The 13,909-nt window shown below is 40.7% G+C and overlaps 1 protein-coding gene across 1 annotated transcript in view; it reads left to right on the top strand.

Moving 5' to 3' along the window:
• Positions 1-12,889, top strand: part of LOC109031957 (uncharacterized) — a 91,242-nt gene extending 78,353 nt beyond the window's left edge. The window contains exons 2-4 of the mRNA XM_019043820.2: positions 1,118-1,420; positions 3,940-4,440; positions 7,424-12,889. Of these exons, the coding sequence (XP_018899365.1) occupies positions 1,118-1,420; positions 3,940-4,440; positions 7,424-7,552 (933 nt within the window). The 3' untranslated portion in view covers positions 7,553-12,889. The remainder of the gene's footprint in view (positions 1-1,117; positions 1,421-3,939; positions 4,441-7,423) is intronic.
• The last annotated feature ends 1,020 nt before the right edge of the window (positions 12,890-13,909 follow it).

Genomic DNA, 13,909 nt, shown 5'->3' with positions numbered 1-13,909 from the left:
ACATGTATCAGAAAGCTTGAATTGAGGAGCTTGGAGGACAAGGCCCATAAGTGTAGTTTTTGAAAAAAAATTAAAACAATTCGCTCCCACATTCCAATTTTTAAGCATCAAAAAGTCAGTTTGAATTTTCTACCCTCCATAAGAATCTATGTTACTTCGAAACATCAAACACGTAATTCTCGAAATAGCAAAACTACGGTGCAAGTCCACAGCCGCGTATCTCGGTTTGTGACGTGGCAGACTTCCCGCCATACTTTACTTTTTACATGGGAAATCGCTCAACTGTAATTCTTAAAAACTACCCTGATTTTTCTTTTCTGTTTGAGGAAATTTCTTTGAAAATTTGAACCAATGATGTTGATTTGTTCTTCTTTAAAAAAATGAAATAGGAGTGGAGATTTTGTAACACCGCAAACGAGAAACGCGGTCGCGGACTTACGCCACTGATATAAATTCTGCAATGAGAAACTATTATTTCTGACTCATTTCGGATACAAAGTTTGTGCCATAAGTTTCTATAGGAAGAGAGGGACTTCTGCATATTTTTCAGAAGTAATGAAGTTTTTTACTGCAATATGAAGTCCATTTATTGCGATGTTTTTCACAACCTCTACAGCACGATGAGCGTTCAAAATCGTTCTAGTGCCCGATTGCAAATTTGAATGATGTCGAAGAGGCCAATATAACATTTTAGGTCGCTTTTGTTGTCTCTGATTTTTGAATTTTGTAAATTTGACTAAAAATTCGACTTCTAAGTCAAAAATTACCTCCTGGCACCAAATTTTACAAAAATCGCTCCAGTAGGATCAACGGGACCCCTTATGGCATGTATAATGCTAGTCATTACAAATGTCACAGTTCCTTCATTTTCAGCTGATACTGTGCAATACTTCGATGGTGGAATAGTTGCTCAGAGCGTCTTGTGCAGTATAGCTTTGAATTTTTGGCAGAAGAGCACAATTGCCGCTAAAATTACACATTTTAGTGAGTGCGCATTAACACATGTTCTTATCGACGGTTCATACCTACATTTTTGACCTTGTCCTTGTCCTCCAAGCCTCTCAATTGTACTTTGTCCAGTGGTCCATTTTTCCGAGCCCATTTTGCACTGTTGCAGATGCCTCTGAGGGACCTGCGGAAGTACTGGAAGGGGAAGCAAGCAGTGATCGTAGCGGACAGCGGAGGAAGCCCAAAAGACATCGAAGCGCAAAAGGCCCCCGACGACCCTTTGATCATCGACGAGAAAACCTCTGCAGAGAACACACTCCTCAACGGCACGAAATGCTCTCTTCCGATTTTCCAGGTGTGGCCAAGTCAGGACTCGCCGCGAGGGGAAGCCGATGGACAAAGTTTTGTTTTCCATTCCGAGGATGGCTACTCTTCGACAGGACAGAATGACTCCGGCATTGATTCTGTACAGGTGTGTAGAGATAATATTAAACTTGGGATAATAGCGAGCTGGTTATTGAAATTGATAGACAAAGCTAGAGTACCTATAGCGAGAGTATGGACAGATCTCTTCATGGAGGACTTAGGGCCCAAAAGTGTAGCCATTCTTCTAACCAACTTCTAACACACAAAATTTCACTGCTAGTCTACAGAGTCTGCAGATTTCAATTCTAGCCAAGATGGCCAAGAATGTACATAAATGAGCGTTCTTCCGCAGAAATGAGTAAATTTACGCAAAAACTAAGTCAAATACGTTCTTTATAAATCGTTGTATTAGTAAATCGCTCTGGATATTGAAACTCATAGGTTGGCTGCATTTCTGGGCCCTAACTTTGTTCGCGGAGGCAATGGTGAAGACCTGATGGATTTTTGAAGTTTCACATCTGTATATATTTTCGCTATATAGGTACTCTAGACAAAGCGATAGGCAAAGCAGACGAGGATAAAATGGATCGATCTTATTCGTGGAAGCGGATGGTCGCTAAAGACAAAAGAAACAGAGCAATAGATTATCCAACGGCAACCAACGAAAGACCAAGAGAGACCCACGAGAGGTAGAGAGTCAGTCCATCATTTTTTCCCCAACCCATAACAACAACCTGTTTCTGCGTTTCACCCAATAGGATCGCTTCATTTCCCATGGATCTTCTTTGTTTATATATGTAGCTTTGTTCATCAAGTTCATCAATCAGCTCGCAGGTAAAATGTATTTGAGCCCTCGAACAAACAGGCTCATACAGTAAAAGAGTTGAACTCATTCAGAAATCAGTGCCATTTTGGTCCAATGATGACTGGTAAGCGAACCAGTTGCGTACCTCGTAAATAAATGACAATATTTCAACGGTCCCAATTTGTGAAAAGAACTGTTGCAATATGGAAGTATTTTGAATGTGTGTCCCCCCTTAAGGAGTTGTTGAACCCCTAAAAGTAAAAGCTTCTATCTGTTGTCAAGAGACCAGTGGAGGGTGTCTTGTCTCTGGTTATGACTGTTTCCCTTATGATTGTACATGAGAAAGTTTTGAATCCCAGAAATTGAAAGTTTCCACGGGTCACCAAGAGACCAGTTGAGGGTCCCTCTTTGTCTCTGCGCCAATACTTCTTTGATCTGTAAAGCCCTGTATCCACTCGTCAAAATGGCGTCTAAATGGAAGCTCAAAGTGAATCGAAAAATACGATCTGTTCGCGATTGTTGATAAAAAAAGAGTATTTTTTTGAGTTGCAACAGTCATCAATCGCATCAAGTCCCGACTTTGAGCCACTTATCGTTGAAATCGATTCACTTTGAGCTTCCATCTCGACGCCATTTTGGCGAGTGGAGACAGCGCTAATTACTTTTGTTTATAGCGTTTAGCCCACTTACAAACTAGAGGCTCCAAAGAGACACACCGATTGCCCCGACTTAAACCGCTGGCCAATGAGAGGGTCAGGAAAGGCATCGATGCACCTCTTTAAAGTCTCTAGTTTGTAAAGCCCTGGATAGACGATCAAATTACGATCAAAGTAGACATGCTGATGACTGATGGTCACCGTCTACCATCAAATTTTGACGGGCCGCACTGTTTTGTTCTAAGTGAGATCAGAATGGAGTGCCATACCATTCATCATTTCCTGCCACAGGAAAAATTTCTGCCAAGTTTTCATTTTAAAGTATAAGCAAATTAATGAGTTTAAGACTGATGACTTCCGACACTTTGATGGTAATTGGTTCGGGACTTCGATCGTCTATCGAGACCTGAAAGGCCTCGATAGACGATCAAATTCCCGATCCAATTCCGATCAAGGTGGCATCAAAGTGTCGGGACTGATCAGTCTTAAACTCATTAATTTGCTTCATTTTAAAATGAAAACTTGGCAGAAATGTTTCCTGTGGCAGGAAATGATGAATGGTGGCACTCCGTTCTGATCTTCCTTTGAACAAAAAAGTGCGGCCCGTCAAAATTTGATGGTAGATGGTGACCACCAGTCATCAGCATGTCTACTTTGATCGGAATTGGTTCGGAATTTGATCGTCTATCCAGGGTCTTACTTTTGTTTATAGCGTCCAGCCCACTTACAAAGACGAGAGGCTTCAAAGAGACTCATCGATTGCCCCGACTTAAACCGCTGGCCAATGAGAGGGCCAGGAAAGGCATCGATGAACCTCTTTGAAGCTTCTAGTTTGTGAGTGGGCTGCGGACTGATTATTGAAATTGATAGACAAAGCTATAGACAAAGAAGACATGGGGGGTATGGAGCGATCCTATCGGTTGAAATGTGTGGTTCTTATAGACTAAGGGAGAAAATGATAGACTAACTGTCGGGTTTCTCGTGGGTTGCCGTTAGTTAGTCTATTTCTAATGCCTTTGTCCATTGTAACCACCAGCTTCCACCAATAGGTTTCCTCCATATCGCTTTTGTCATCTTTGTCTATAGCTTTGTCTATCAATTTCAATAATCGGCCCGCTGGACGCCTAAATGCGTGAATTTGATGATTGATGATTTGTCCTTTAGGCAAGTCCCTCGCCGGTGCCGGCGGCGCAGATCTCCCCCGGGGAGCGGTCCTCGCCGACGCCCTCCTCCAAGTACCGTCGGAAGTCGAGCACGTTCCTGCACCCGGACCACGCGCGGCTCCTCCGCTCGACGGGGCTCGGGACGGCCGCCTCGACGCCGGACGCCTCCGCCGACGAGGACTCCGAGTTCCACGGGAACCAGTCCGGCTCGGCCTCCTCCTCGACGGCCTCCTCGCTCACCTCGGTCGCCGCCGCCGTCGCCGCCATCGGCGCCCGCCACTCGGACCCGTGGGAGCGCGACCGCCGCCGCTCCTCCACCGTCACCGCCCGCTACTCCCTCCTGGACGCCCTCGACCTGGAGTACGCCCTCATCCGGGCCGCCGCCCGCGGGAGCGTCGGCCCCTACTCCCTCTCCGAGTCCCTCCACAAGCTCACCTTCACCCAGAGCCTCGCTTTCCCGGCGCTCGCCAGGGGACTCGCCAGCAAGCGCCGCCCATCCCAGGTTTGTAAAAGTTTCCTTTTTCTTTTCTCGAGGTATCTCAAAAATCCCTCCTGGAAGGAGACGAGGGGGACCACTGGTAAAAAAAAAAAAAAAACCTCTTGGTTCAAAAGTGCAGTTTCTTGTCGCCGGATTTAAGAGTCTGGACTCTTGTTTCAATGCAAAATCCGCTTGAATCAATGCAAAATCCGCTTGAAACAAGAGTTCAAGACTCTTAAATCCGGCGACCAGAAACTGCACTCTTAAGTCAATGCAATGCGGCATTGGTCCAAGAGGTTTTTTTTACCAGTGACGCCCAGTGAAAGGGTGGCGACAGGGGGTTTTGGAGGAAATAAGGGTTTGCCAACTCCCTGAAGGGCTTTGGGAGGATAGGGGACTTTGGCGGCTAAGGGTAACAGAGCGCCAGAGAGCGCTATAAAAGCGGCTGTATACATACATACATACAGATCAAAAATTAGGGGCCCTCCAAGTTAAAATACCTACATAAAGCAATGAGCCTCACTAAAAAGGGGTGTTTTTTTGCCCCTTTTTGGATACCCCAGTTGGTCAACCGGACAAGGCTCCAATGAAAGCTTATAGTAAGGCAACCTTCCCGGCAAAGTTTCAACTTGATGTGGTTTAGGCTGTACAGCGTTGCCAATTTTTCATTTTTCATGTGCTCAAATCGAAGAACTAGGGTGTACTAGTCTTTTTAACTATGATGCACTGGACTCAAAGGCGTGGCGTGAATGATCGATTGTCGATATTTCCCCATTTGAAGGTATGCTGAAGAACCGATCTTAAGGTGCTATTTGCGAACACCCTGTAAATCGATCTTTTCCCATAGGTTTAAATGGCAGATCAATTAATATATCTTAAAGCACGCCACGCCACTGACTGGATTATTAGTCCCGAATTCCTTGATTTTAGCACATAAAAATGAAAAATTGGCAACGTTGTACAGCATAAACGAGGTGTCACTCCAAGTTGAAACTTTGCCTGGAACTTTGCCTTACCATAAGCTTTCATTTGAGTCTTGCCCGGTTGACCAACTCGGATATCCAAAAAAGGGTTAAAACTTGGCGAGGCTCTTTTTGCGAGTGGATTCAGCGTCCTGCCCACTTAAACGATAAGCAAATTTTGGTTCGTCAACTGTTAACGAAATCTGTAAACAGATGTCCTGCTGCGCGTTAACGAATTTGGTATTTTCATCAACCAATCAGAGCCCGGTGGCCTGTGCACGGGACTGTTGATGGGTTTCACTCTCTAACCAGGAACGTCAACAGATTCCATGACGTGGTCTGGAGCACGTTTACGAAACTGCAAACTGCAAACTGTTGATTAAAACATGATTACACTTGATTACGAGGGATTTGGTGGGAAAGGCTAAGCAACGCCCATTTAATCACAACCTGAGCACGAAAATTTGTTTTGATGACGTATTTCGTAAACTGTTTACGGATTTCGTCAACAGTTAATAAACGAAAAATTGCTTTAGGGGCTTCAAAGAGGCACAGTACCGTGTATTATACGGTTGATTTCAATCCGCCTTCAGCTGTGTCCACAGCAATTGTTGTTACGAATCTGTTGTGCGTGCTGATCTCAGTTCATTACATACTTGACTCTCTGAAGGCGCTTAATATGCGAAAGTAGAGCACCCTGTTGGAGGAAAACATAAGAGAGATTTAACGAATCCATTAATCCCTACTTCGTTCGTTCTCAGGCAGATTGCGCTACTTGTGCACAAAAAACGCCTTCGAAGAGTCGAGTATGTAATGACCTGAAATCAGCACGCACAACATATTCGTAGCAACAATTGCTGCAGACACAGCTGAAGGAGAAATTTTAGTTAAAAAAAAGAATGATAGGAAGTCTGCATGTAACGAGAGGGTATGTATTCGATCGGCATGAATCGAACGAAACACAAAAACGTGAACCGATCAACACCGATTCAATGGACACATAAGTAAAAAGGGGGATCAAAATCAGTAGAAAACTTGCATTTACTATGAAAATTTCAAATTGCAATATCTCGAAATCAAGGTCGGCCAAGATTTTGAATTTCCGCGATTTTAGGTCCACATGTTTCATAGAATCACCCCGCGCAAACCGTTTTTGAGTACATGTTAACTGTCGCATTTTTTTGCTTCAAGGCCATCATGCAACAGAGTTTAATTTTTGACCTTAGCAGAGCGCTCTTCTCCATTGGTTTGCAGCCCTGCCGTTCTGGTTAAAAAGTCCACTAAATCTATTCGCGAAAATTCGCCTAAAGCGAGAGTCGAGAGTATCAAAATGCTTATGCCACTCTCTGATTGGTTCATCAGTTTTAGATTTTCCATGGGGCTCTTGTGGCCCAATGTAAACAAATCTGATCGAGCGTATTATCGTGTGACATCCGAATGATAATCACACAAAAAATGTACTTTCCGCCGAGAATATTCATCATCGTTTGACCAGGACTCAATTCAGAAGTTGGATAAAGGAACGTCTAAAACTCCGTTATCATCTTGTTTGTTTATACTTTGGATCCAACCAGGAGTGAGGGACTACTATGAAAGTCTAAAACTCGCTGACCAATCAGAGAGCGGCACTCTATTTCTGTAGTAGAAGGATAAGGATTGAGATGTCAATACTCTCTCAATGGAGGTACTCTTGCTCAAATATTACGTAAGCTACCTAAAGGAGTGGAATGTTGAGCCCACTTTTACTTCAGCCCCGCATTATTTTAAAATGAACAATATTTTCCAAAAAAAACCCAATTTTTTTCGGCTACTTTTTCAGGATTTTTCTCGTAATAATTTCAGTCATTTTGTCTTCTGAATTCTCTAAAATGCATCGTCCAGAAAGAATAAGAATATATATACATGCATATCGGCAATACTCTAATTTTATTTGTTTTTACTTGAATTTTCCTCTAAGTATTCTGTATTGTGTCGCTTCGTCGCTCCTGGCACTTTTCCGTAAATTTTATTGAAGGTCATTGACAGATTTCATTTCTGTTTTAAAGGTGCGAACAACCCCTTTGGACCCAGCCGACTCGGGTCTCAACGCCTTCGCCAAGATCGTGACAGCGCTGGTGTTGATGTTCGTGAGCGTCATGGTGTTTGCCGTGGTGTACAAGTTCGTGAGGACGTGAGGTTTGCTGCTGTCCCACGTGCAGGGGCAGCCAAACGAGTTCTACAACCAGTCGGACGCATCACCGCTCCGGTAGCCCTCGTGGCGTTGCCCGACCAGTGGGACAGCCTATCTACACCCGTGGGACAGCCTATCTACACCCGTGGGACAGCCTATCTACACCCGCATTCCGTTATGAAAAAGTGTTTCTTGCAAGTGCGGACAATCATCGCGTGCTAAATGCTAGTGTGTTTTCCTCCAGTTTTCAGGGTACTTGTCCGTGTGCTTACACTGAAAAAAAAAAAAATGAATCACAATGCACCACTGGACAAGGTGCGAATTTAAGCATTCAGATACATGTTTCTCGACCAAAATTTCACGTAGAACACGATTCTTACATCTATAATTACTGAAATCAACTCCTCACTAAGATATCGACGTTTTTATTTTACATTGGTTACGGGAGATTTGAGTTGCCCGGTCATAAGAAACGCAATCCTCTACGTGAGTTAAATCACGCCTTAAAAAGGTTTCAGCGGGCTTCTTCAATCGAGCATTGTTCCTTTCCCACCCTTTATTCCTCGAAGGGTAAACAATTTGCTACAGCCGAGCCAAAGCGTCAAGATTGAGGTTTTTGGATTTTCATGTCGCACAAATACTCATTGAAAGTTTAACGTGCGATTTGACTCGCGTAGATCATTGTGTTTTCATGAGCGGGAGGTTAGAATCCACGCGTCAAGAAACATTAAATATCATAGTTAGGAGTTGATTTCAGTCATTTTCGTTGCCTAAATCGTGTTTTACGTGAAATTTTGGTCAGGAAACATGCATCAGAATGCTTAACTTTGTACCTAGTTTATAGTGGTCCATTTCAAGCATACTCCTGAAGAGTAGTTACACCAGAGAGAGGTATGCTTGATCCAACCTTACTTGCGTCTGACTTAACTGTACCTCTGGCTGGTGCAACTGCTCTTATACCTGGCGCCAAAGTCAGTCAGAAGTAATGAGTGTAATTGGGATTGTGATAAGTTTTTTAAATACGTGTAGAGATAAAGAGAGCCCCTCTAATAGCATCTTGGTCACAGGTGGGAACTTTTACTTTCCAGGATTCAACGCTTCCTTATGAACAATCATATGGGGGAGTCATCTAATCTGCTGAATGGATGATGAGGTTTCGATGACCAATGACCATGCACCAAAACAAATTCACCAAACTTTGGTTTGTTTCCAAAACAAAATACCTAACACGTTGTTAAACATCCATCTAGTAGGTCGGTCAGCAGTTGAATGTTGGCGTCCCGAAAGTAAAAGCTTCCACCGCCAAAATACCAATGGAGGGTCTCTTTTTAACTTTGAACGTGCTGTGTGCGCATCATCAGGGCATAGGAAGTAAAAATAATGGACCGAAAACTACAGAGGCAAATCAAGGTGTCTTTTTCACCGTCGATACATTTTGTTTTATTTGGTTTGAAGAAGGGATTCAAATGAATAAATCGTTTTTGATTTAGACGTAAAGGGAGTGATCGAGGTACATACTTCCAGCTCGCTTAGGTCGAACATTTTGGAATTGAAAGCAAGATATAAAATTTTGATTAAATGTAACCTCAGGGTCTCTACTTTGACTCGGCCTGCGAAATCTCATTTGGATTTTGAGCGCAGCTCAACCCTCTTTCGGAATAAGGACCTAACTTGATTTTAACACGACACCGACGAAGATCCTTTCCCCACGATTGCTATCCCTCTAATCAGTGTTTCATGATTTTAAAATATTCCAATCGGCACGAATTTCAGAAAAGATTGATCGCATACCCAACGTTTCTTATACATATCATTATAATATTGTGATGTGGGCCCTGAAAACCAGGAACGGATCCGAAGGTTTAAATTAGTTTTACAAGAGGATCTTGCAGTAAAAATTGTTCCGCGTGCAATTGTAATGCACATGCATATCTTGTGCGTAGGTACCTAATATACTCATGTATATACATATTAATTTATTTTTCCTTTGAGGCATTGTACAAATATGTATCATATTTTTTTACTGTTCAGATTCGATATATTTTTGCATCTTTTAATCATGGACAAAATTTTCGTACCTCATGAAAAGGCTTGACGTCATGTCAACTCGAACCGAACCCAGCGGGGAAGAGTTACAGCCTGTAGACACTAGGTTCTCGAGAAAAAGCTGAAAAGGTTGAATTTTATTAGTCGTAATTCAAGATGGTGATGTAAGCCCCCCCTATCCCTCCCCCGGTACTGTTTTTTTTTTTTTTTTTTTTTTTTTTTTTTTTTTTTTTTCATTTTAACGCAATCCCTTCTCATTTTAAATGACCCAGGAGAGAATTGCGTGAATGTTTTGTACCGTATACAACTTGATATTTTAAAGATGCCAATTGATCCATTTAGTATCAATGGAGCACTCTAATAAAAATATGACCAATATTTTCAAAAAGGACTTTTCTTGTTAAAACCCAAGGAGAATTTTTAAAAATTTCACTTGCACCTCATTGTTCCTACTTCAGCTGGAATACACTTAATGATACAAACGAATCTCTGGTCGATTTTATGACTGGCTCATCTAACCAAAACTTTCAGATCATATGTGCCAAATATTTTTTGACAAGTCACTTAATTTAATCAATGTAATCATCAGTTTTCAGACAATTTTTTCCAGAACTTTCAGCACCTTTGTTTGAATTGATAAACTAAGCGGAGGGTTCTAAAAATGAGGGCAGATTGTAAACACACATTCCGCAACCATAACGTGAATTTTGTTTATTTTTTTTATCTCCAAATTTAAGATTAGTTTTTCATTTTCATCCTCTGATGATTAGTCTAACAGAGGGATGATTTTCTGTTTTTATTATACTTCTACTCTAGTTCCACTTAAGAGGTTGGACCCGTTTGTGACCTAAAACTTGGAGCTAAATCTCATGCCTTGATGCTTCGAGAAAGCAGTATCCGGATTTGGAAATTTATCTCTTACAAAATAGATGGAGAAAACACACGATCAGAAATTATAAGACATGTAGTGCGGGTTAACTTTTATGCATGTACTGATAGACAGGTAGTAAAATTTGAAAATATATATTTTGGATCCCTGGTTCCTCACAAATTAGAGACAGTACTTTTTGGTATACATACAGTTTATGAAAACTCAGCATTAATGCTTAATATTAATGTCAGTCTTTCAAAACTTTACGTGGTCAGGTTGGTACTGAGAAATCGCAGACACACTTTTTGGCGGCCGCGAAAGTTTATTACACAAGTAAAACAGTTTTATTGCTTACAAAGTATTTACGATTAACGTTGTAAGTGAACTAACAAAATAATACCAACAGTTATGAGCTCAAAATGCTTATATTTTTCATAACTCACCGGTGCACAAATGTAAATTTTGACCGAACAATTTAATTACTTTCTCACAAAATCTTCTCTCTTTTTTTGCTTTGTCCGTTTCCATTCAACTCGCGTTCTTTCATAAGCTATCTGAAATTAAATTACCGTCCGTCTGCACGGTATAAAAACCATAAAAAGCTTAAATTTCGCACGGATAGGGATTTGCATTCATGACAAAATTAAGTATTCAGACGGCGTAACCATATGGTGTGGTTACGCATTCGCTTGAAATGACTTTTGCTAGAATTTTCATGTACGATAAATTAAATAGAGAGATGAAATTCTCTGAATAACTTCGCACTTGTTCATCTCCGTGCTTTCCAGCGAACGTGGTTAATTTAATACTGGCGGATGTTAATGAATAGGGTCACGAAAAACAGCGTTGCCAATTTTTATGAGAACTCTTGCTAATCAGACATCAAACGATTCGAAAAAACCAGAGCTCCTTTCTTAAAGTCCTTAAGTGAAGAAGGGGAGGGCCTTGAATTGAATCCATAATTGTAGATTTAATCGATGAACTTAATGTATGGTCTGGCTGCAACATGACATTTAGCAAGTATTATGTTTATCAGAATCAGGTGAATGCATTTTGAAAAGTTGCAATGAGATTCGGCCATCTCATCTCGTCTTTCATCATCCCAAGGCCATTGAAAACGTGTCCGAACTTTTCAAGGGAGGCTCTTCCACAAAATTTCCCTCATCAACATGGGGCGAAAATTTCCTTCTAACTTTGAGCCGAGAGAAGAGCCTTTTAAAGGTGCCCTGGGACGCAACACCTCTTTGAATAATTTGTAAGAGGCCTTGTTGAGTGCGCCTCTCCCTCTCAGAATCGATCGCAGCCCTAACTTACTTCCCTGAGTTTCGGGCCATTATACCTCGTTGATTTTCGGGAAGTCGGGAGACCAGCGTTTTTAAGTCCACGCAATTTCCCAACGTCATATCGTTGCTTTGAATTAATAAAATGTAATCAACTTTTAAACATATCTGGGTTTTTATGATAGGACGCATTTGCGCCGGATGAATCAGGTTAAAGGGGCCTCAGGGCTCAGAGAGCAAGCGTGTTTTAGACATTTCGCATTTCAACATTCAAAGGGGGGGGGGGTTTTACAAAAGAGTTTTCAAACGTTCTGAAGCGTCGAGATCCGTTGCATACCGAGACATTAGCGGACTCTGCGTTTTAAAAATACATTCATTAAGAGGAAACAATTTGACATAATTATCAAGTATTTCAAGAGACCCACTGCTTTCGATTCTACATGTAATTATTGTAACTCAAAAAATCAAAAACATCTCTGGAAAGAGCGTCCACTACGCATAACGTGGTAAGCGCTCAATAAAGATTTTCTTTCAAAGGAAATATGTAAATGTAGGAGAGGGTGAGGATGAGAGAGAAGAGGGAATAGGAGAAAGAAAATTGAGATAATTCCACAAGTTTTTGAGAAGAATATTCTCAATGGTGAACTGAAAGTGCGCAATTTTCAATAATAGTTCGTTCAAAGGGTTTCCTCTTTAATTCCTCTGATACTACTTATACGCGCTAAAAATATTTTCCTCTTCAGGTACCGCTTAAAAGTAAAATTTGAGTGTTGAAATGTATGGATCAGGCATAGTTACTTTAAAAGAACGTTTCTTTTCTTTCGAGAAACTCAAAATCAGTACGATTTTTTTTATATATAAAATAATTCCTGTATTTTTGTATATGCCTTATTCAACTAAGATACGATTAACAAATCGACGATATTTTCATCGAGATGAATTTTTAAGAGGAGCCATTTTGTCTCTATACTGGGTTTGATATGATGGTTTGATTTGCAGTATCAATACCATGTTCTTGCTTTGTGTTGTTTGCTTCACATTTTCCTGTGACATATCATTCATTATCAAATGCATTTGTGAATATTTTCTCTGCTTAACTTTCTGATTCATTGTAAAATATCAAAAAAGTAAAAAAAAAAGTATATTTTTTCACAATCTAGTGAGATTCATTTCTACCCACTAACTTGATGGAAACCTCATTTCAATCATAATGTTTTCATAACCAGCAAGCTTAAACGAGTCCTGAAGTTACATTTCAAAAATTATGTACACCGAAAAAATATTAAGTTGATTTAACATTCTGAATGTAAAAAAAGTGAGGGAGAATACTCATAAAATTCTGAAGTATATCCACCACAGCAGTTACTTTAGCGATGCCGAGCTGTAAAACTAACTGCTGTGGCGGGTAAATCAGCATTTTATAAGTTCCCGCACAATTTTTTCACGTCCAGAAGGTTAAATCAACTTCACTTTTTTTCGGTGCAGGCTGTGAAAAATAGAAAGAAGCTCACGGTATTTTAATAATAAGGTGTGCTTTAACGAAAATCTGTAAAAGCTGTTAAGCCAGCAAAGTCGTAATATCTGGGATTATGCACTTTTCAAAATAGTGACGTAATACCGGTAAGAAGTATCACCAACAATAAAATCTGCGGTGCTTTGTGTTTTACTTGATTTCATAGCTCATAATATCATTTTGTCAAATCGACCAAGCGGTATGGTCGGCTTAACGTCAATGGCAAAGTATGACTCGGAAAAACCGAGTTATCGAGGTTAAAAGTTACAGGATCGAGCCATTGAGATCAAGCATCGAAGGTAATAATCGATGACCAAAGTCAGCAAATGCGTGTTTCCCTGTTCAAATTGCATTCCCAATTAAATAAAAAAGAAACAATGATATCTGCTACCCTTTCGACACTAACCCGGAAGTTTACTTTCACCCTCCAGAATATATTCATATTGGGTCAGCAAGGCAGTCCAAACAATTTTAAAATGATTTAAAAAATACTCAGCCTTTGAATATATCATGATATTAAACGATTTTTTCATTTAGGACTATTGTTTCATTTTTGTGTATCATTTGCTGAAAAAATATTCGGGCTAAAAGATGGCAAAATTTTAAAATTCTTGTCTCATTTAAACATCCGGGATGTTTCTAAATATTAAG

This window comes from Bemisia tabaci, chromosome 7 (assembly GCF_918797505.1).
Source record: "Bemisia tabaci chromosome 7, PGI_BMITA_v3".
NCBI classification, from domain to species: Eukaryota; Metazoa; Arthropoda; class Insecta; order Hemiptera; family Aleyrodidae; genus Bemisia; species Bemisia tabaci.
The sequence above is the reverse complement of the archived record's forward strand: the minus strand, read 5'-3'. Positions and strand labels throughout refer to the sequence as shown.